Genomic DNA, 23,259 nt, shown 5'->3' on the forward strand with positions numbered 1-23,259 from the left:
GGTCTGAACCACCAACCTTTTGGTTAATCACTTAACTGTTGGTTTCACCTAGGATTATTCTTGCCCTTGATGAGGATGAGTACATACTATATGCCAAATTCTTTACTTGACCCCAGTCTCTGACCATGAAGCATCTGCTCTTCAGCAGCATACCGGTAGCTGACATTCACTGGGCTGTTAGCACACGTAAGGCCCTGTACTCAGTGTTTTACATGCATCATCTCAACGTAACAACCTTATCAGGTATTGTTTTTGTTAAGTGCCGCTGAGTTGGTTCCGACTCACAGCGACCCTGCATAGAGTTTCCAAGGAGCATCAGGTGGGTTTGAACTACTGCCCTGTGGTTTGCAGTCTAGTGCTTATCCTACAGCACCACACCAGATAGATACCTGCTATCTATTTTACATGTAGGGAAAGAGAGACTCAGAGACATTTAGTAACTGGCCTCAGTGTTGGCAGCACTAAGATATGAACCTGGGTTATCCAATGACATAGCCTGGTTTCTTAGGTATCACCCTCTACTTCCTCCAGAAGAGCAATTCCTCCTTAGCATTCACTGATGGAAGACAGTGCTCAATATACTAAATAGGGTCATCAGGAAAGGCTACTATGAGGAAGTGACCTTTGCATAAACACTAAGAATAAGGTGACAAATTTGACATGGTGCCTGAGGAAAAGAAAGGAATCAGGGGCTACTCCCAGGATTTTGACTTGGGTAACTCAGTTGTTTTAGGAAGAAAGATCAAGAATTATGTGTTAAGCTTGAGTAGCCAATTAGACAACAACTGGAGATGTCACGTAGTCCCATATTTAAATCTGGAGTTCAAAGGAAAGGGTCAGAGATAGAAATTCAGAGCTAGACAAAAATATGAACATAAATACCTAATCTTGGGTGTCATTAGCATACAAATTATGTTCCAAACTTGAGAACAGAAGGAGATAACCAAGGGAGAAGGTAGCTACAGAAGTGAAGGGCATCTCAAGAGCTTGTGAGCACTCCAGCATTCAGTTACATCAGAGGTAGAGAGTCAAGAGTGGAGAGAAGTGGACAGCGAGATAAAGAACACTTGGAAAAAGATAAGGTGACCAGATTCTTCTTGTGGATTGTTACCTAAAGCGGAGAGGTGGTAGCAAAAATACATAGATTAAAAAAAAAAACTTCCTAGATTAGTTCTGGTATAGTGCTGCAGGATAAGCACTGGACCACAATGTAGGTCTGAACTGCAAGGTTGGTGGTTCAAATCACCAGCTTGTTGTTGTTGTTGTTGTCAGGTGCCATCGAGTCGGAACCGATGGTGGTTCAAATCACCAGCTACTCCTCAGAAATTCTAGAAGGTCACTATGAGTTGGAACCGAATCTACGGCTCGAACAACAACAGCAGTTAGTTCAATATTCTGAATGCAAGTGAGAGATGTGAGGAGATAAACTGTGTAAAAGTGGGAGTGGGAGAAAGGACTAGAATTTTGAGATACTTAAAACCTCACTAACAGGACGAGCTATGCAATGGGAAGGAGAAGTGTGGAAATGGCATACTGGTTTCTTTACTGGGAAACTGGGAAGGTGCCGATTGGAAGGAGGATAGACATGGGTTTAGGTGGTGGTTGCTTTTATGGTGTCTTGGGACAGAGGTGCTGAAGAAGAGACAATACTCTTAATTGTTGTTGCTGTTAAGTGCTGTTAAGTGTTGTTAAGAGTTGTTAAGAGTTGGTTCTGACTCATAGTGACCCTGTATAGGGTTTCCCCGGAGCGGCTGGAGAATTTGAACTGCCATCCTCACAATTCAAACCAACCATGTAGTTTATATTAATTTATCTATCAGCATTTTCAAGAGTTGTGCCTTTCAAAAACATTATCATCAAAGATCGCAAGAATCCCACTCTGAAAATTAAGAAAGTGAAAGTAGCCTAAATTGAATTGCTGGTATGCAGCATAGAATGGTCTCAAACTGGGTTGATTTGACTCTGTGTTAAAAAATTCTGAGGTTACCTTTAGATACTTGGTAGGATATTACACATACTCAGTGAATTCTTGTAGTAATACAGTGAGGCTTTTTACTCACCTATAAAAGAAAGCATTACATAATTTGCAGGTAATGCCCACTATGAGCAAGAACCTAGATTTGCATAAAACTGTTCAACAGAAGTTTTCCAAAGCTTAAAAGAACAAAAAATAAAAACTAATCATCATAGAAAAATACTACAAAATAGTAGAACAACTACTTCTTAAATTGTACCATAGTTCTTCAATTTCCTTTCTATGTAGCAGAATACAAAAGCACTGTTTCTTCTGGACCATAATAATGTGTTTTATGAATTGACAGAACTCAGGAGAAGCACTCTTACATACTGCTAGGACAGATAAATACTTTGTAAAAGGCTCCTGAGACAGTTTTAAAGCCCCAACTCAGCATTTATCCAAGAAAGCCATAAGAGATGTGGCCAAAGATTAAGGTTGGAAGTAATTAAAATTTCTAACAATAGGAAAATGTCTAAATAAATCATCATATATAAAGAGGATAGAATATTAAGTAGGTATTAAAGTTTTTGAAGAACACTGAATAATACTAGAAAATGCTTTTGATTAGTAAAATGAAGAGCAAAAATTAAATTCTGCTGCCAGACTTACTGGTCTGAGAGAGATTTGTGAAACCCCTGAGACTATGGCCATCAGATGTCGTTCAAACCTGGACTCTAACCCACTCCTGGGGATCATCTTTCCGTCAAAATATAGATAGGCCTATGAAGTGAACAATAATACCCATGAAGAACGTGCTCCTTATGAGACCTAATGGGGCAGACTGTATCTAGCAACAAAGCCCAGGGAAGGCAGGATGGGACAGGACAGGACAAATGGGAAAGGGAACAGAGGGAGGAAGTGGGACTAGTGCTGCTACATGAGGGGATTACAACTAATGTCGCGAAACAAAATATGTATACATTGTTGAATAGAAAACTACCTTGCTCTGTAAAATTTTACTAAAACCACAATAAAAAAATAAACAACACCTACTATAACCATAATTTTGTATTTATACGCATGTGTGGCTATCTATATTTGAATGCTAACTGCTAAGTCAGAGGTCCAAACCCACCAGCCACTCCTCGGAAACCCTATACAGGGTCGCTGTGAATCAAAATCAACTCAACAACATATCACTTAACAACATATCCATATATATTTATAAAAAAAGGTTGGAACATATCAAAAATACTAGCCTTCTGGGTGAAAAGATTACAATTTATATTTTCTTCTTCATGTTTTTCAGTATTTCCAAAATTTCAGTAAATAGCACATTTTCATTTGAAACCTCAGAAAACTATGATATGTAAAATACAAGCAAGACAGCACTTACCTTCTTTCTTTTTCTAGAAGTCTTTGTGGGGTCAGGTTTCTCAAATTCTGCTGACTTTACCTCTTCCTTTTCCTCTTCCTCTTCAGGTATCAGAGAGTATTTGGTTCCACCTGGCTGCATGAAACAATCCTTTGCAAAGTGGCCTAAGAACAGTCAGAAAAAGAGAAAGGGAGGAAACAATCAGTCTCTCCTCCTGGCAGGTGGGCCTTCCTCCCCAGAGGCTCCAGAAAAGGGCTGGCTGGTTCCAGAGGTATTATTGAATTCATTCACTTCACGGCAGATTTTCTGTCGCTTCAAGTTGGCATTGCTCACTCACCCAGAGCCAGGCTAGCAGCTGGTCCTAGAGCTGTGGGCAACACTAGTGCTCCTCTGGGAACAAGGATGCAGGCTTGTGCTGCCTTCCATTTGCAATGGGGCTTATTAGTGCTTAAAGATCTATTTGGGAACCTACTACTGACAATGAAAGGCTGCTCCAGAGAGCAGAACGCTTAGCAGAGGGAGCTTAGTGACCCAATCGGAAGCTAGCTCTTAGGCAATTGGCAGGAAAAGGACACTCTCATCCAAGCTAACATTCAGAGAGAGGCACCTAGGGGCACTGAACAGTCACAGATTTTCAGGTCTCACAAGGGCCTTAGAGACCATCACATCAATGCTCTCTAGTGCAGAGTATATGCAGCCTGCAGTAGAGAAGTAGCTCGGGCCACACAGACAGCAGCAGAACTATAGCTGATCCCGGGTCTCATGCATCCTGACCCTGTACTGTTTCTGCTATTCCCAAACCAATTACCTTTGCACTGCATTTGCTGACTGTGTCAAATCCTATTTCTCATTATTCTCTTATGCCTCAAGTAACATGGGTGGGCACAAAAAAGGTAAGAGGACCCCCACTTTCCATAAGCTTACAACAGTAAGGTCCTTTGGCAGATACTATGCTCTACAGGGAGTCCTGGAGTGGCATTGTGGGTTAAGGTGCTGGCCCACAAGGTCGGTTTGAATCACAAGGTCGGAGGTTCAAGCTCACCAGCCACTCCTCAGGAACCCTATACAACAACAACAATGCTTACAGAGCTGATTTTCTGAGTTTGTGTTGTATCCTGCCCTCAGGGACACAAAGATATTGTATCAGATAATTAAAATGCTGGGTGTGAACTACTTTGCACCTCTGCATCCAGAAACTGAATGGTGCCTAGAAAGGAAATAAAACAGAGAGTTTTCCAAACACTTGGAATGCTCCCACAATTTCCCAGAAGGGCTGTAGTCTTATCATTTTACTTTTCCATTCCTATCTCTACACTTATAAACAGGGGCTTAAAATCCCAGAACTCAACCAGGCCACAAGTCGGTTACCAGTTTGTAGAAAACTCAACAGACAAAATGAATGGAAGGCTTGGGAGAAAGGGTGACAAATGACGATAACTCAGTAAACAAAAAGGTGGCAATCTCTCTCATTAGAACGCCATCAAGGGAAATCAGGCTGAAAGAACAATTTACTATCTGAGTAAGATTAGGGGAAACCTGAAGAATTAGAATTAAGAAGTGACTAACTATCCTGTGCTCTGCAGTCCTGGTGTGGCGCTGTGAGATAAAGCACTGCACTGTAAGGTTGGTTTGAACCACAAGGTTGGCAGTTCAAATTCACCAATCCCTCCTTGGAAACCCTATATAGTGTTGCTATGAGCCAAAACTGACCTGATAGCACTTAACAATGAACAACAACATTCTGTGTTCTTATTACAAGAAGGTTTGTTTATTCATAACTCTGAAGTTAAAAGAGATAAAGATGTGAATAAACAGTTTAGCTTGCAAAAAAAGATGGAGACAGCCTAAGTGCCCATCAATGAAAGAATGGATAAACAAACTTTGGTACATACACACAATGGAATACTATATAACCTTGAAGAATAACGAAGCTACAAAACACCTCATACCATGGAAGAACCTTAAAGACATTGTTGTCGTTAAGTGCCATCGAGTCAGTTCTGACTCATAGCAAGCCTGTATAGGGTTTCCGAGGAACAGCTGGTGGGTTTGAACTGCCGACCTTGTGGTTTGCAGTCCAGTGGTGATCCACAGCACCACACCAGTGAATTAGTCAATCACAAAAAGACAAATATTGTATAAGATCATTTTGTAAAAGCTTAAAATAAGATTTCCATACTAAAAGAAAAAATTATTTGATGGTTACCAGGGGTGGGGATGGGGGGTCAGTAATTCACCGGTTGGGGGTAGACACATGATTGCTTGGTGACAGGGAGGGCAATATATAAGAAGGGGAGGACAATACACAAGAAGGGGGAGAGGGTAGATGAGTAAAGAAGATATGGGTAGACTTAGGGAGGTATGCAAGGGCTAAAGAGGAGAGAGGTAAATAATGATATATACACAACCTTGGAACGACAGAGCTCTGTGATACAGGGACCCACACATAGTCAGAATGGGTTTGTTGATGTTAGGTGCCATTGAGTCGGTACCGACCCATAGCGACCTTATTCACAGCAGAACGAAACACTGCCTGATCCTGGGCCAACCTCAATACTGTTGCCATGCTTAAGTCCATTGGAATGAGTAAAGGAGTGGAAATAATGCTAAGATGCTCAACTATCTTGTGGATATTGGTTTCCCCTGCCTTCTATTGTAAAATAGACATTTAAGTGGGATAGAAAGGAATATTGGGAAATATTATTACAGAAAGTATGTAAGCCTGTCTTTAGCCTGTTACTGAATGAATTGTCTAAAGGGAAATTAGAACTAATCCAGGGAAACAGGTTTCTTGTTAAGCCTTTGTGGAGTGTGGGGCCTTAGATGGAATCCTAACTCCCACCCAGAACCTTCTAAAGTGAGACATTCCCACATGAAACGACACACAAAGATATTTCTTGAAAGAAAAACCAGCAGAAATAAAGCAGACTGTTGGCTGTTAGAACAGCAAGCAAACTATTTGCCTTGGTGCCATCGAGGTAAGAGAAATCAGCCCATCTAAGACTGAATTCCCCTTCTAAGACTGAATCTCAAAGGGAACACATGAGCAGTCTTAAAAGCAGCCCTGGTCTACTTGTGAGTGGAAGTGGGGGAACTGCAGTAATGAAGACATGGGCTGAGTTTGGCCATGTTCCACAGACACCCACTGACCTAGAAATGAAAGAGAGAAGAGGAAGAGCTGGCTGGTCGGAAGTTTAGGGAGATGTGTGAACTCCCAAATCCGTAGGCACTGACCACCTAGCCACTGAAGACCAGAGCTGAAAGTGAAGAGGCCAGCTGGTCTGACGTAGGGGGAGGTGTGCAAGAATACCCAAATTTGCAGATAGTACCCATTTGATATAGCATGGATGGCTAGCTGAACAGAACCCGACCAGATGAAGACAAAGAAGTTTGATTCAGGGAGCAATCACAAATTGCTACAATTTGATGAACTGGATGTTTGCTTATGGATGTGTTGTTGTTGTTATGTGCCGTGGAGTTGTTCCAACTCATAGTGACCCTGTACAGGGTTTCCAAGGCTGTAAAATCTTTACAGGAGCAGAAAGCCTCATCTTTCTCCCGCGGAACAGCTGGTAGTTTCGAACTGCTGACCTTGTAGTTAGCAGCCCAGTTTGCAAGCACTATGCTACCAGAGCTCCTCAAAATTCCTACATATCAAGGATCAAACTTGCCTCATCAGTACATTGGGTTGATAGGGATGGGCAACTTAGACATTGGCTATCAAAAACGGAGGAACCATAAAGGCAGGATGTGGGTGACTTAAAACTTTCATGAGTGTGTTTAGTTTCAGAATTGAGGGGGGGCGGGGGGGCGGGGAAGGAAAAATCTCCACTGAATAGTTTTCCTCTTGTCCGGATGAGTCTGGTGAAAGTGGTTGGGGGAGGATGGGAATAGGATTTTGCGATGCAATTGTATATAATTGTTATCAGGAATAATTGTGATGGTCACAACTGTAAATGTAGAAGATGTGTAACTAAAAGGGGGGAGTAGTTAATCTTCCATTTCAGAAACAGAGGACCCTAGGACGAGCAAGAGTGGAGCATGCGATCCTAACCAGAAAAGCGGAGACAGCAGAGACAGTGACAGAGGCAATGGCATAGAGAGAGAAAGAGCAGCTGAGGACTCTAGGCCCAAGGACTGAGAAAGGCTGTGGGCCTGCAGGCAGGAAGCTGACTTGCAAAGTGGACCCTATGAACATTTAAATGAACATGTATTTTCTGTTTTGTATGTGCATATGAAAAAAACACCAAAAAGGGAATAGAGATAAATACTGTTGACTGATGATACATGGATGGGATTGAAATCATTGCAGTGAAACAAAATATGATTTCTTGAATGTAAAACTGATGATCTGTCGTGTAGACTTTCACTCAATTCACAATAAAAACTTTTAAAGAAAGAGTTTAGCTTGGAGCATTAAGGTATATATTTTTAAGTCTCTTAATTTTTGCAGCAGAACAGTAGTTGTACCTGAAGATAAAATTTAACATGTTAATCATAATCCTATACTACTACCCTGACAAAATAAATGGGGACTTTCCCTAGACAGGGTCGTTACTACAGAGAGTGTGGAGTGGTGGTGGTTTAGTGGTATAGTATTTGGTAAGGACAGCATTCAGAAAAGGGAACAGAAAAGAGCATCAAGTCATGAACTCCAATGTGAGTCTAGCAGAAGTAACAGAATGAGCATGTGAATATAACACTTATCTAAAAAATAGGGTGAGCAAATTCACTCTAGGCTGCTCCTTCATTGTGCAAAGGGTCCATTCACAAGGACAGAAAGACTGGATGACAGAGATTTCACTTTACCTTTACAGCCACACTTCTTGCACGTAGTGTTTAGGACCGCCTCCAGGGTGATCTTCTGCCCAGTGTAATCCTGGAAGGAACGTCTCCGCCTCTCTTCTTGCCTGTAATGGAAAGGATACCGGCTGATGGTCTCTTTAAGAGATATGGCTTGAGACACTACAAGGTAATGTTGTATGTTGCCTTTTTATTATTTTTGATAGGGAGAAAAAAAGGAAAGCATTAGGCAGGAGACAGTCAATAAAAGAAACAATGTGAGATAACCTGGTTGTTTTTTTTCATTCAGGACAAACTGTTCATTGAATGAACAACTATGAACAATAACAGGCCTCATCTCACCAATGAATAAAGGATAAAAATAAAATGTCTCACCTTGATAAGCACACTATAACCCTTACCATGTCATTCCTGCGTTTAAAACATCTTCAAAGGCTTTGTAGAAAATCAAGTTCAAATTCCTTACCTTGGCATTTCAGACCTTTTGCAGTTTGTACCTAACCTATACAAAATGCTCCAGTCAAATCGAATGATTTTACCTTCAACAGATGGGTACATTCCTTTGCTCAGGTAGTTTCCTTTCTCTCAAAGGCTCTGCTCCCTCACTTCACTCTCACACCTCACTACTTCATATATCCAAGTATTTCAAGGCTCTGCCTACTTACCACTTGCCCTTCAATCAAGTCATTTTGACTGTCAACCAAAATTAATCTTTGTTCACATTCCCACAGCAGTTTTAAAAGCTCTTAAGTTTTTTACCTAAGAACAATATGCATTCTCTGTCAGTTTGCCATACTGTGGTGGTTTGTATGTTGCTATGATGCTATGGTGGAAGCTATGCTACCAGTATTTTAAATACTAGTAGGGTCACCCATGGTTGACAGGTTTCAGCAGAGCTTACAGATTAAGAAAGACTAGGAAAAAGAAGAGGCAGAGACCGTCTGAAAATTTAAACTGCGATGGAATACTGTCAGGTATAGTGCCAAAAGATGAGCCCCTAAGGCTGGAAGGCACTCAATATATAACTGGGGAAGAGCTGCCTCCTCAAAATAGAATAGACTTTAATGATGTGGATAGAGTACAGCATTCAAGACCTTCATTTGCTAATGTAGCAAAACTCAGAATTAGAAGAAACAGCAGTAAACATCCATTAATAACTAGAATGTGGAATGTACAAAGTATGAATCTAGGAAAATTGGATGTTGTTAAAAATGAAATGGAATACATAAAGATCAACAGCCTAGGTATTAGTGAGCTGAAATGGACTGGTATTGGCCATTCTGAATCAGACAATCACATGGTTTACTTTGTTGGGAATGAAAATTGAAGAGGAATTGCATAACATTCTAAAGATCTATCTTGAAGCACAACACTGTCTGTGGCAGGATACTACCCATATGCCTACAAGGACGACCAGTTAATACCACTTATTCAAATTTGCACATAAACCACTAAAGACAGAGAAGAAAAAGGGGAAGAATTCTATCAGCTTCTTCAGTCTGAAATTGATCAAACTTGCAATCAAGATGCATTGATAATTACTGGTGATTGGAATGCAAAAGTTGTAAACAAAGAGATTGGATGACGATGGACAAGCTCAGTATCATCAGTCAAACCATCAATTGCTCATATGCAAGGTCAAACTAAAGCTAAAAATTAATACTAGTCCAGCAGAGCCAAAATATAGCCATTAGTATATCCACCTGAATTTAGAACGATCTCAAGAATAGATCTGATGCATTAGACACTAATGACTGAAGACCAGAAGACTTGTGGGATGACATCAAGAACATCACACATGAAGAAAGCAAGAGGTCATTAAAAACACAGGAAAAAAGAAAAGCCCAAAAGGCAAGTCAGAAGAGACTCTGAAATTTGGTCTTGAGCATAGAGAAGCTAAAGCTACTGAACGAAATGAGGAAGTCAAAGAGCTGAACAGAAAATTTCAAAAGACAGCTCAAGAAGACAAAGACAAATATCATAATGAAATGTGCAAACACCTGGAGTTAGAAAACCAAAAGAGAAGAATATGTTCAACATTTCTCTAACTGAAAGAACTAAAGAAAAATTCAAGTCTTGGGGTTGCAATATTGAAGGACTCCAAGGGTAAAATACTGAATGATTCAGAAAGCATCAAAAGAAAATGAAAGGAATACACAGTCATAGTCCCAAATTGAATTGGTTAATGTTTAATCACTTCAACAACCAATAATATTGAAGGAAACAGTCCAGGCAGCACTGAAGGCATTGGCAAAAACCAAGGCTCCAGGAATTGATGGAATATAAACTGAAATATTTCAACAAACTGATGCATCACTAGAGGCTGTCACTTAATGTATACATTAAGATATGTGGAAGACAGTAACCCGACCAACTGATTGTAAGATCCATATCTGTGCTCATTCCAAAGAAAGGTGACTCAACTCAATGCAGAAATCATCAAACAATAGCATTAATATCAAATGCAAGTAAAATTTTGCTGAAGACAATTCAAAACCAAATGCAGCAGTACATCAAATGGGAGCTGCCAGAAATTCTAAGCCAATTCAGAAGAGAATGCAGAATGAAGGATATCCTACTGCTGACATCAAACAGATCTTGGTTGAAAACAGAAAACACCAGAAATGTATTTACTTGTACTTAATTGACTATGCAAAGGTATTCGATGGTGTAGATCAAGACAAACTATGGATAACATTGCAAAAACGGGTATTCCAGACACTTAACTGTGCTTATGAGGAAGCTGTACATAGACCAAGAGGTAGTCATTCAAAAAGAACACGGAAGAACGTGGATGCAGGATTGGAGGAAGATTTATTAACAACCTGAGATATGTAGATAACACAACCTTGCTTGCCGAAAGTGAAGAGGACTTAAAATACTTACTGATGAAGACTATAGCCTTCAGTATGGACTGCACCTCAATATGAAGGAAACAAAATTCTCACCACTGTACCAATAAAAAAACATCATGATAAATGGAGATAAGACTGAAGTTGTCAAAGACTTCACTTTGTTTGGATATACAATCAGCACTCATGGAAGCAGCAGTCAAGAAATTAAACTATATATTGCGCTAGGGAAATCTGCTATAAAAGACTTACTTGAAGTGTTCAAGAGCCAAGATATCAGTGTGAGGGATTACTATGTATCTGACCCAAGCCCTGGACTATTACTTTCAATACCATTAGTTTTTGATCACATGTTACCTCTTGAAATGGTTGAACATCAACTAAATCTTTCTGGCACAGTGGCTCTGTATTCCTTCCATCTTCTTTTGATGCTTTCTTTCTGCATCATTCGATATCTTGTCCATAGAAGCTTCATTATTGCAAATCAAGGTTTGCATCTTTTCTTTACTTTGTTCAGCTTGAAAAATGCCGAGCATGTTTTTTTCCTTTTGGTTCTCTAATTCCAGGTCTTATATAAATGGCATATATAATTTTTTTGTCTAGACTGTAAGTCCTTTAAGTTATAATCTCTTGCTTGTGTTTGTTTCCCCAAAGCCTAGCCTAAAGCATAGAATACAATAAACATCAAAATATGTTTGTTCATCCTGGTACTGGTTCAATGAAAGATACATAGATCAATGAAACAGAATTGAGAACCCAGAAGTAAATCCATCCACATATAGTTAACTGATCTTTGGCAAAGGGTCAATATACATTAAATGGGGAGAAATCAGTCTCCTCAACAAATGGTGCTGGAAAACTGGAAATTCATTTGCAAAAGAATGAAACAAGACTCATAACTCACACACCATAAATAAAAACAACCTCAACATGGATTAAAGACCTAAATGTAAAACCTAGACCTATAAAGATCATCAATGATCTTTATAGGGACAAACTCAGGGGCACTAATGCATGGCACACTTACACTACCAAACATTACAAAAAACAGACTAGCAGTAGAAGACAAAAATGATGACTGGGACTTACTAAAAATTAGAAACTTCTGTGCATCAAAATACTTGACCAAAAGAATAAAAAGGGAGCCCACAGACTGAGAAAATGTTTTTGCAACAATGTATCAGACAAGAGGCAAATTTCTAAAATTGATAGAAAATTACAACAACTCTACAAGAAAAAGACAAACAACCCAATTAAAAAATGGGCACAGGACATGACAGACACTTCAACCAAGGAAGACATCCAGGCAGCCAACAAATATAAGAAGAAATGTTCATGATCATTAGCCATTGTTGTTGTTGTGAAGTGCTGTAGAGTCGGTTAAGACCCACAGCGACCCTGTATAGGGTTTCCGAGGAGCAACCGGTGAGCTTGAACTGCGGACCTTGCGGTTCAAACGGCTTTGCAGTCTGGCGCATTAACCCACAGTGCCACACATTAGCCATTAGAAAGATGCAAATCAAAACAACAATGAGATATCATCTCACACCAACATTAACAGCTTAGATCAAACAGAAAACAACAAATTCTGGCGAGGGTATGGAGAGACGCGGCCACTCCTACAATGCTGGGACTGGAAAAGGGTTCAACCACTCCAGAGAACAGTATGGTCATTCCTCAGAAATTTGGAAATAGAAATACCTTATGACCCAGCAATCCCTCTACTTGGTATATGTCCACAAGCAATAAGAGCCAGGACACAAGTAGACATATGCACACCAATGTTTACCACAGCATTATTCACAATAACAAAAAAAAATGAAGACAGCCTAAGTGGATAAACAAACTTTAGTACATATAAACAATGGAATATTATGTAACACCGAAGAATAAAAACGAATTGTGAAACATCTCATAACTTGGATGAACCTGGAGGACATTATGCTGAGTTAAATTATTCAATCACAAAAGGACAAATACTGTATGAGACCATTATTGTAAAAACTAGAAAAGGTTTCCAGACTGAAAGAAACATTCTTTGATAGTTACCAGGTCTGGAGAAAGGGGAGAGTAATTCATAGGCTAGTGGATGTTAGCTTGGGTGATAGGGAAGGCAATATACAAGAGGGAGGGTGGCAGAAGAATAATGAAGATAGATGAAGATACAGGGAGGCGTGCAAGGGCTAAAGCGGATAGATGTAAATAGTGATCTATCTACACATAACCCTGGAACAGTGTTCTGGGTGTAAATATATGGATTGAGATATAGGCTAAATGGGTAAGGGAGGAAGAGTGAGACATATATACTTTTATATTCCACAAATATATGAGTTTGAAAGAGAAAATGAGAAACATTCTTTGATGGTTGCCAGGGGTAGGAGGGAAGCAAGAGTAATTCACTGGTTATAGGGTAGATGCATATTAACTTGGGAGGGAAGGCAATATATAAGAAGAGGGGGGTTGGCATAGGTATAATGAAGACACAAGGGAGTACACAAGGGCTAAATGAGATATAGGTATATAAACAACCTTGGAACAACTATATTCTGGATATAGGTAGAATGATTCTGGAAGAAGAATATAATATATAGTAAAATATATATATGTGTATCTATGGTAGCAAAGTGGTAACGAATCAGACTGTGAACCTAAAGGTCGGCAGTTCAAACCTACCAGCTGTTTCAAGGGAGAAAGATGAGGCTTTCTGCTCCCGTAAAGATTTACAGCCTCGGAAACCCAGTACACAGTCGCTATGAGTCAGAACTGACTCCACGACACATAACCAACCACCCAACCATATGTATATGCATGTATATATATGTATGTATGTATGTGTATATATATATGTCCTCAGGAGACACCATGGTCAATTGGCACAACATAGTACACAAAGACAATGTTCTATATCCTACTTTGGCAAGTAGTGTCTGGAATATTAAAAGCTTGTGAGCAGCCATCTGAGGCACAGCTATTGGTCTCTCCATGTGTGGAAGAGTGAGAAGAATTGAAGATGCTTGAAATCCATTAGTTCAATGGACTAAAGGAACATGTGAACAAGTCTCCACAACCCTGAGACCAACTACCACTACCAACAGTTCTGAACGGGATCACATTAGAAGGTCCTAGATAGAGCAGCATGTGTGGAACAAAACTCAAAATCATTTAAAAAAAAACCAAAAAAAAAAAAACCTCGCTTACTGGTCAGAAAGAGACTGGAGAAACCCAAAATTGGTCCTCAATCAATCTTCAGGTCTGGAAAGGAACACAACCTCTTTCAGCCAAGAAGTAAATAGGTATATGGGGGAACAACTTTAAGTCACAGAGTAGACAGGTACATGGAACAATGCTAGTATGATATGCTCACTATGGATGATGAAATGGTCCATCATTCCAATCAAAGGAGCCCCATGCCCCTAAGGACAAAGGAGAGAAGCGATGGGAAGGTGGGTGGAAGGGAAACAGGAGCCACAGGGAGAAAGCAGATGACTGTTGTTCCACACTGGGGACTGCATTCACTAAGATGAAACAAGGTACATTACTTGTTGAATGTGAAACTGATGATTTGGTTTATAAACCTTCACTCAACTCACAAGTAAAAAAAACAAAAAAAAAAGTTTGTTGCAATTTCTTTGTCATTTGCCCAAAAACATTTTTTCACAACCTAGGAGCGCCTATCCCAAGCCATGGTATTTTCAATAACCTCTATGCATGCAAAAGCTGGACAATGAATAAGGAAGACCATAGAAGAACTGATGTTTTTGAGTTATGATGTTGGAGGAGAATATTTAAAGTGCCATGGGCTGCCAAAAGAACCAATAGATCTGTTTTGGAAGAAGTGCAGCCAGAGTGCTCCTTGGAGGCCAAGATGGCCAAACTTCGTCTCTCATACTTTGGACATATTGTCAGGAGGGACCAGTCACTGGAGAAGGCTATCATGTTTGGTCAGGTGGAGGGTCAGAGAAAAAGAGGAAGACCCCAGAGAGATGGATTAGCAAAGTGGCAGCATCAATGGGCTCAAGCGTGGCAACAATAGTGAGGTTGGCCCAAGATCGGGCAGTGTTTTGTTCTGCTGTGCATAAGGTTGCTATGAGTTGGTACCGACTCAATGGCACCTAACAACAACAATATTTCTTTAACTTTTGAACTCTATGACTTCATTTAAGATTATCCAGCAATTACCTAAATTTCTCTAGTCCAGTAAAAAAAACCAGAAATATTCTGCCAAATCAGTCACATTATCACAAGAAATGTACGCTGGAAATACCAAAGGAGAACAATGCTACCCACTTCATATATATTTAATCCAACAGCTTTCTAAGAGAGCATGGATATTCCATGTTCTGACCCATTCTTTCTTCAAAGTTTAGCTGAAATACCACATCCTCATGAAATGCTCACTGCTGCCACAGTTACTCATTTGTGGTCTACAGCATTTTACCCTCATCATTTTCTTTAAAAATTTTTAATTCCTGTACTTTATGTGAAAGTTTACACAGCAAATTGCTGCTCTTCCTGTATGCTGTCCAGTCAAGTTCAACTAACAGTGACTTTGAATAGAGTTTCCAAGGTTGTAAATCTTTACAGGAATAGAAAATCTTATCTTTCTCCCAGAGGGGCTAGTGGTTTCCAACTGCTGACCTTGCAGTTAGCAGCCCAATGAGTAGTCCAGTACCCCGCCAGCATTCCTACACAGCAAATTAGCTTATGGTTAACAATTTCTACTCAATCTGTTCAGTAACATACGTAACAGTTTATACAATGAGTCAACTTTCCTATCATTTCCATTCTGGTCATTCTGCTTCTAGTAAACCAGTTTTCCGGTCTCCTTGTTTATTCATCTTTGCTTTAGATTAAGTATGACCATTTGGTCTCATATACACGATTTTTTTTTTTTTAAAGCACGATATTCATGGCTTATCTTTTTTCAATTTTATGAATCAATATGTACTTTAGCTAAAATAATGACATCATCTTTCAGTAGTTTTGGTTCAAGGTTTAAAGCGTATCTCAGAGCGATAATCTTGGAGAGTCCTCCAGAATTAACTAGTACAGTAAAGGTTAGACTTTTCATCCACACTATCTCATCATTTTATCTTCTTACATGAGTTTGTATTTTGCTTGATCCTCTGCACTATGAACAGCACCTCAAAGGTAAAAATTATACCTTATTATCAGTTTGCTAGCAGGAAGTACATTGTCTAAAACATTATTATCCAACAGAATTTTCTGCAACAATGAAAAAGTTATTTAAATCTGTAAAAATTACACATTATTATCAGTATCCTAGCAGGAATGTGTCCAAATGTGTCTACTGAGCACTTAAAATGTGGACAGTATGACTGACCACTACATGTCTGCCAGTTTGATATACTATGATGATTTGTGTGTTACTGTGATGTTGGAAGCTATGCCACCAATATTTTAAATATCAACAGGGTAACCCATGGAGGCTAGATTTTAACAGAGATTCTAGACAAAGAGAGACTAGGAAGCAAGAGATGGTTGATGAACGGTTAACCACTGAAAAACTTCTGAATCAGCAAAACACTGTCTGGAAGTGTCCAAAACATAGTGCTGGAAGATGTGTCCCTCAGGTTGGAATGCACTCAAACAAAATATGACTGAGGAAGAGCTGCTTCCTCAAAGTACAGTTGACCACAATGATGTGAATGGAGCAAAACTTTCAGAACCTTCATTTGCTGTTGGGACACATTTCAAAATGAGGAAAAACAGCTGTAAACATCCATTAATAACTGGAATGTATAATGTACAACACACGAATCTAGGAAAATTGGAAGTTGTCAAAAATGAAATGGAACACATAAAGATCGACATACTCCTTATCAGTAGTGAGCTGAAATATACTAGTACTGGCGATCCTGAATTTGACAATCACAAAGTTTACTATACTGGGAATGACAAATTGAAGCAAAAAGTTACTCTCTGTATTTTCAAAAAGAGCATTTCAAGATCTGAAGTACAATGCTACCTGTGATAGAATAATATTCACACACCTACAAAAAAAGCAAGTGAATATAACTGTTATTCAAATTTAAGCACCATCCACTAAAGTCAATGATGAAGAAACTGAAAAACTGTATCAATTTCTTCAGTCTGAAATTGATCAAACTTTCAGTCAAGAAGCATTGATAATTACTGGTGGTTGGAAACATGAAAGTTGGAAAAAAAGAGGAAGAAACCTTAATTGGAAAACTTGGCCTTGGTGACAAAAACCATGCTAGAAATTGCCAAGACAGAATTTTCCAAGACCAATGACATATTCATGCAAATATTGTTTAACAACCAGGTAAATGGTGACTGTACACGTGGATTTTGCCAGATGAAATACACAGGAAGCAAATTCATTAGAGCCTTAAGAAACTATGGAGAAGCTCAATATCATCACCAAAAAAAAAAAAGTCAGGGACTGCCGACTACGGAACAGACCATCAATTGCTTACATACAAGTTGAGGCTGAAGCTAAAGAAAATTAAACAAGTCCACAAGAATGAAAATATGACCTTGACTACTTGTAAGGAGCTCTGGTAGCATAGTGGTTGTGAGTTGGCCTGCTAACCTCAAGGTCCAAAATTACCACAGCTGTTCCATGGGATGAGGCTTTTTGTCCCCATAAAGATTTACAGCCTCGGAAATCCTATGCAAGGTAGCAATGAGTTAGAACCGACTTTTTGTTAGGTGACATTGAGTTGGTTTCTACTCAGAGCAACTCTATGCAAAACAGAATGAAACACTGTCGGGTCCTGAACCATAGTCACAATAACTGTTACGTTTAAGGCCATTGCTACTGCCACTGTGCCAATCCATCTAATTGGGGTTTATCCTCTTTTTAGCTGCCATCCACTTTAGCAAACATAATGTGCTTCTCCAGGGATTGGTCCCTCCTGATAATATAGCTGAAGTATGCAAAACGAAGTCTTACAATCCTGGTTTTTAAGGAGCATCTTTATTTCTTCAAAAACAGATTTGCTTGTTCTTCTGGAAGACCATGATACTTTAAATATTATTAACACATTCAAGATTTTTTTTTGCAGTAGATTTGAATAATGCCATAGGTTGTTTTGTTTCTTGACTGTTGTTTCATGAGTGTTGATTGTGGATACAAGACAGTTGAAGTCTTTGACAATGTTACCCATTTCTCTCTTTAGCATGATATTACTTACTCATCCAACTGTGAGGATTTTTGTTTTCTTTACAATGAGATGCAACCTATACAGATTAAGTCTTTGATCTTAATCACTAAGTATTTATGTCCTTTTCACTTTCATCAAGTAAGGTTGTATCACCTGCATATCCCAGTTTGTTAATGAGTCTTCCTCCAGCCCTGATACCCATTCTTCTTTATATAATCCATCTTCTCAGATTCTTTGCTCAGTCCTAGCCTTTCAAACTAGCTCAAAGGGATACCAGCTGCAACTCTGGGAGTTCACACACACCTGTATACACTTTTGACTAGTTGGCCCCTTCACTCTCAGCCCCAGTCCCCAATAGCTACGTCAGTGCCCATGGGCTCAAGAGTTCAAACAACTCCCTAAACTTCAGAACAGCCCGCTCTTCCTCTTCTTTCTGTAATCTCAAGGTCAACGGGTGCCAACAGAACATATCCAAACTAAGGCAGTATCTTCATTGCTGCATTTCCCTTACTTGCACTCACAAGTAGACCCAGGTGGTCATAAGCAAGCATACTAGACTACTTTCAGGTTCGGAGGGGATTTTCCCTGATGAGCTGACTTTTCTTGCTTTGCTGCCTCCAATGTAAGCAACTTGGTTGAAATTTAAATAAACAGTCTGCTTTTTTCTGCAAGGTCTTTCTTATCTAATTTGTATCTATTTTGTTTAATTGTTTCTGTAGTTTCCTCCAGCTATCTGTGAAACATTTGGATGTATCTCAATAGCATTCTCCTGAATTCTTTTTTCAGTTAGTTTCAGTGCCTTTCTTCCTCAAAAACATTTTCTAGTTCTTCTTGGTCATTGGTTTGTGCTACTCTGTCTTGTTTCTGAGTCTGAACAGAAATTTTATGCTACTTTTTGGGCACTATGATATTGTTATGTTTGTATTAAGTTGATGAATGTATGTAGATATATTTTTAGGCACTTGCCTCCTGGTGGGTGTGATCAGGACATGGGCTTCCCTGCTCCTGGCTCATACAGTTCAATTCGGATTGGTTTTAGCAGGTGTTGGTTATGGTCACTGCTCTGGTGCATAGCAGCTGGTATTGGCTCTTGCCCAGTTGGTGGGACTACAGAGGGTACAACTGAGTCTTGGCTGTAAGGTTGCAGTTGCTGAGTTCTGTCGTGTGATGCAAGAAGAAGGAAAACAGAGAAACAACAAAACAGACCTTACAGCGAAGAAAAAAACACCCTGAGTATCACTGGCTTTCTCTCTGCCAATAGGTGATGTGCTACACCACCTACTGGCCTCTTTTAGGAGAGTTCACATTGGCCACACTGTGTCTGAAGAGCCCACACAGATAACCTGTCTCCTTTTCTTCCTTTTTATCCCCCCTCTATTCCACCTGTCCATTCAGCCCCCTCTCCTAGTGAGCCTGTCCAGGGTTGGCCAGGTTCAACTGTGCAGATTTGGAAAAGAGCCTGCCCTAATGGAGTTGTAGTATATAGCTCCTCCTCGGGGCTTACAACAACTAAGCTGCTCCGACTGCCTAGAAAGCAGGAGGCTCCTAGGGTTGTACACTGGTCAGGGATTAAAAAAAGAAGAAGAAAATAAATAAATGAACAAATCACACCTTTGTCACCATGAGCTTCAGGTAGGTTTCTGCAACTCAATATACGCTCTCATCTGTAAAGCCATTCACGAAGTTTCTAGATGGCTGTGGCAGGTTCAATCAGCTACCGCTGCTTGTCAATGACCTCATTTCTCACCATGAATATTCAACTCTCTTACGTCACTTTTCTATCTGTTCCTTTGGAGCACAGTGTTCCAGGACCATCCTCCGTATCTCTCTTGTCCGGTTTTCCGTATGCTTGCTGCAGAGAGCTCACACAGACTTTCTGTTTAGTGCACCAACTTTTTTTGCTCCCTATTGTATTTATTCTTTAGTGAGGAGAACTCCGGGCCCTGGGACGGGTTACAAAAAGAGTGCTCTGCAGGTTTCCTATCGATGAAAATCTTCTGTTTTCCCAGTGGTCGATGGTGGTCTGCCTATCCTTTCAAGTGGGAATGTCCCAACTCAGAAGGTTCTAGGTACATTTCATTTTGGACAACTTCCAGTTTTCCTAGATTCATATTTTGTACATTATAGGTTCCAACTGCAACTGTTTCTCCTCATTTGGAGTTGTGTCCCAGTAGCAGATGAAGGTTTCAAAAGTTCCGCTACATTGACATCACTATGGTTAACCTTACTTTGAGAAAGCCACTCATCCCTAGGTATTTTGAGTGCCTTCCAACCTCAGGGGCTCATTCTCCATCACTATATCTGACAATGTTTCATTACTATTTAAAATGTTTTCATCTTCCAGTGCTATATGTTAACAATGTTACTCTACTATTCATAAAATTTTCAGTGGCTAAATATTCAGATGTAGTCTGTCTCTCTTTTTTCCTAGTCTGTCTTATTCTAGAAGCTCTGTTTAAACCTGTCCACATGGTTTAAATACCCTGCTGGTATTTAAGTTACCGGTGGCATAGCTTCCAGTATCACAGCAAAGCACAAACCTCCACAGTGCAACAAACTGTTTGTAGTCTACTTCAAAAGCGAAGACTTAGCAAACTAAATGCCTATAAAATATGTTCTAATATAGTCTTTAAAAAACAAAGTTTACTCAATTTTGATAGTCTTATTTATTGCTTTCACAAATAATGTTATTTTTTTCCTGTGTAAACTGCCTAAGAGGTAAAATCTGTCTCTAAATTTATACTAATGTTTATGTAACTAAGAAAGCAAGCAGCTCAGTTTTAGAAAACGCTAAAGTTTACCTTTTAAATCTTTAAGTAACTCAAGCACTGTGTCTTACTGACTTCTAATAAACTCCTGACAACTTTAAACCTTTATAAGAAACCATAAAAGAAGAGTTTTGTTTAATATAAATATATATGTATGTAGTTCTTGTTGTTAAGTGCCATAGAGTCATTTCTGACACATAGTGACCCTATAGAGGGTTTGTGAGGAGCAGCTGGTGAGTTTGAACCACCAACCTTGCAGTTCAAAAGGCTTTGCAGTCTGGCGCATTAACCCACAGCACCAACCAGGACTCCATATATATATATATATATATATATGTTATTTGACATCAATGCTCTTAATCATTTGACATAAAGGTTATTTGACATCAATGCTCTTAATCATTTCAGAAATTAACTGCTATATTATGAATTACATAGGACATATTTCCAAATTAAGAAAAGTGGCAAATGTTCTTCAGGCTAAACTCCTGTCAGTAATGTTCATCTAACACTGAGTGATCAGCACACAATAGTGTTATAAATGTATTATTTCAATTACTATCTTGATTGCAACTTTATCTTAAATCTTTCATCATCATAAACAGCAATCAAATTCACAAATATAAATCTATTACTCATAGATGTTTTTATTGCTATTTAAATATTTAGGGACTTAATAACGTTAACATATTCTTGTTGTAAAATGCCGTCCAGTCAATTCAGACTCATTTTGTTGTTAAGTGCTGTCGAGTTGGTTCTGACCCATAGCGACCCTGTATAGGGTTTCAGTGGAGTGACTGGTGAGCTTGCACCGCCAACCTTGCAGTTCAAACAGCTTTGCAGTCTGGCGCATTAACCTACAGCGCCACACCAGGACTCCTTCAGACTCATAGCAACCCTATATATGGTATCTAAGAGTTTTAAATCTTTACAGGACCAGAAGTGACATCTTTTTCCCACGGAGAGCTGGTGAGCTCAAAACATGGGTCTTTTGGTTTATAGTCCTGTGCTTACCTTTAGAGAGCCAGCACATTCTTAGCATATACTATTTATATTATTATATGTTATATCTTTTAAAATATGATAAAATTACTTCAAAAAATACTTTTTACCTAAAATTTTATTGATGTATTTAGCTTTGTATTACTTTTAAGATTTCAACCAAGTCTGTCATGCTTAAAAAATGGTTAAGTAAACTAGGATCATATTTATGTTGTCATCTACATAAAAATTCTACTCTGTCACTTACTAAAAATGCTTCAATAAAATATTTCAACTAAAATAGACTATATTAGACTAATGCACAGGACTGTAACAATGGACTAAACTAGGAAGAAGGAGAGACGGACTACCTCCAATATTTAGTCATTAAAAGCCTTATGATCCCATGTAAACTATCACATAATTCACAATAAAACATTAAAAAAAAAATACTTATGAATAACAGTGGAACACTGTCAGCACCAGCATACTAAATACTGAAACATGATGAAGAGCACCAGAAAACTGTCATATATAGTGCTGGAAGATGAGTCCTTCAGGTTGGAGGCTTTCAAAATATAACTAGGGAAGAGATGACACCATGATGCCATGAATGGAGTCAAGCCTCCAGGACCTTCATTTGTGATGGGGCACAATTAAAAATGAAGAGAATAGCTGTACACATCCATTAATAATCAAAACATGGAATGTATGAAGTATGAATCTAGGAAAATTAGAAGTTGTGAAAATGAAATGGAATGCAAAAACATTGATATCCTAGGCATCAGTGAGCTGAAATGTACTGGTATTGGCCATTTTGAATCTGACAAACCCATGCCAAGAATGACAAACTGAAGCGGAATAGCTTCACATTCATCACTAAAGAAAACATTCTAAGATTTATCTTGAAGTACAATGCTTGTCGGAAGCCAGCTCCGACACTCTTATTTGGGGGTCCTAGAAGGAGGTATGACGTCGGCGAAGAATGAAGCTCACAGAATCGATGGATCTTGTTAGATGGTGAATCTTCTCCTCTCACATCTATACATTTTATTTCTCCTCTTTCCTCTACATTTTATTTCTCCTCTTTCCTCTACATTTTATTTCTCCTCATGCCTATTTCAGATTCTCAAGCAGCTTTTATACTACTCTATACCATCAATCTATTAATCATTCTTTTCAAAGTAATGGTCTAAATCATACATATTAATCATTTCAATATAGAACATCAAGAATATCAAAATCTTCCTTGTACCCCTTTACATAGTTAGACAATATCTGATTTCTGTAAGCAAACCTCATTGCTCTAAAAATGTCACGTTAACCTTAAAACACAACTCCAAATTTGAACTCCTATTTCTACCCTCACCTA

General features: G+C 39.0%; 1 protein-coding gene across 1 annotated transcript in view; it reads right to left on the reverse strand.

Moving 5' to 3' along the window:
- Positions 1-23,259, reverse strand: part of ZCCHC17 (zinc finger, CCHC domain containing 17) — an 89,309-nt gene that overhangs the window by 23,338 nt on the left and 42,712 nt on the right. The window contains exons 5-6 of the mRNA XM_006862185.1: positions 8,142-8,242; positions 3,354-3,496 (exon numbers count right to left, since the gene is read on the reverse strand). Of these exons, the coding sequence (XP_006862247.1) occupies positions 3,354-3,496; positions 8,142-8,242 (244 nt within the window). The remainder of the gene's footprint in view (positions 1-3,353; positions 3,497-8,141; positions 8,243-23,259) is intronic.

The sequence above is a fragment of the Chrysochloris asiatica genome, unplaced genomic scaffold, assembly GCF_000296735.1.
Source record: "Chrysochloris asiatica unplaced genomic scaffold, ChrAsi1.0 scaffold00047, whole genome shotgun sequence".
NCBI lineage: Eukaryota > Metazoa > Chordata > Mammalia > Afrosoricida > Chrysochloridae > Chrysochloris > Chrysochloris asiatica.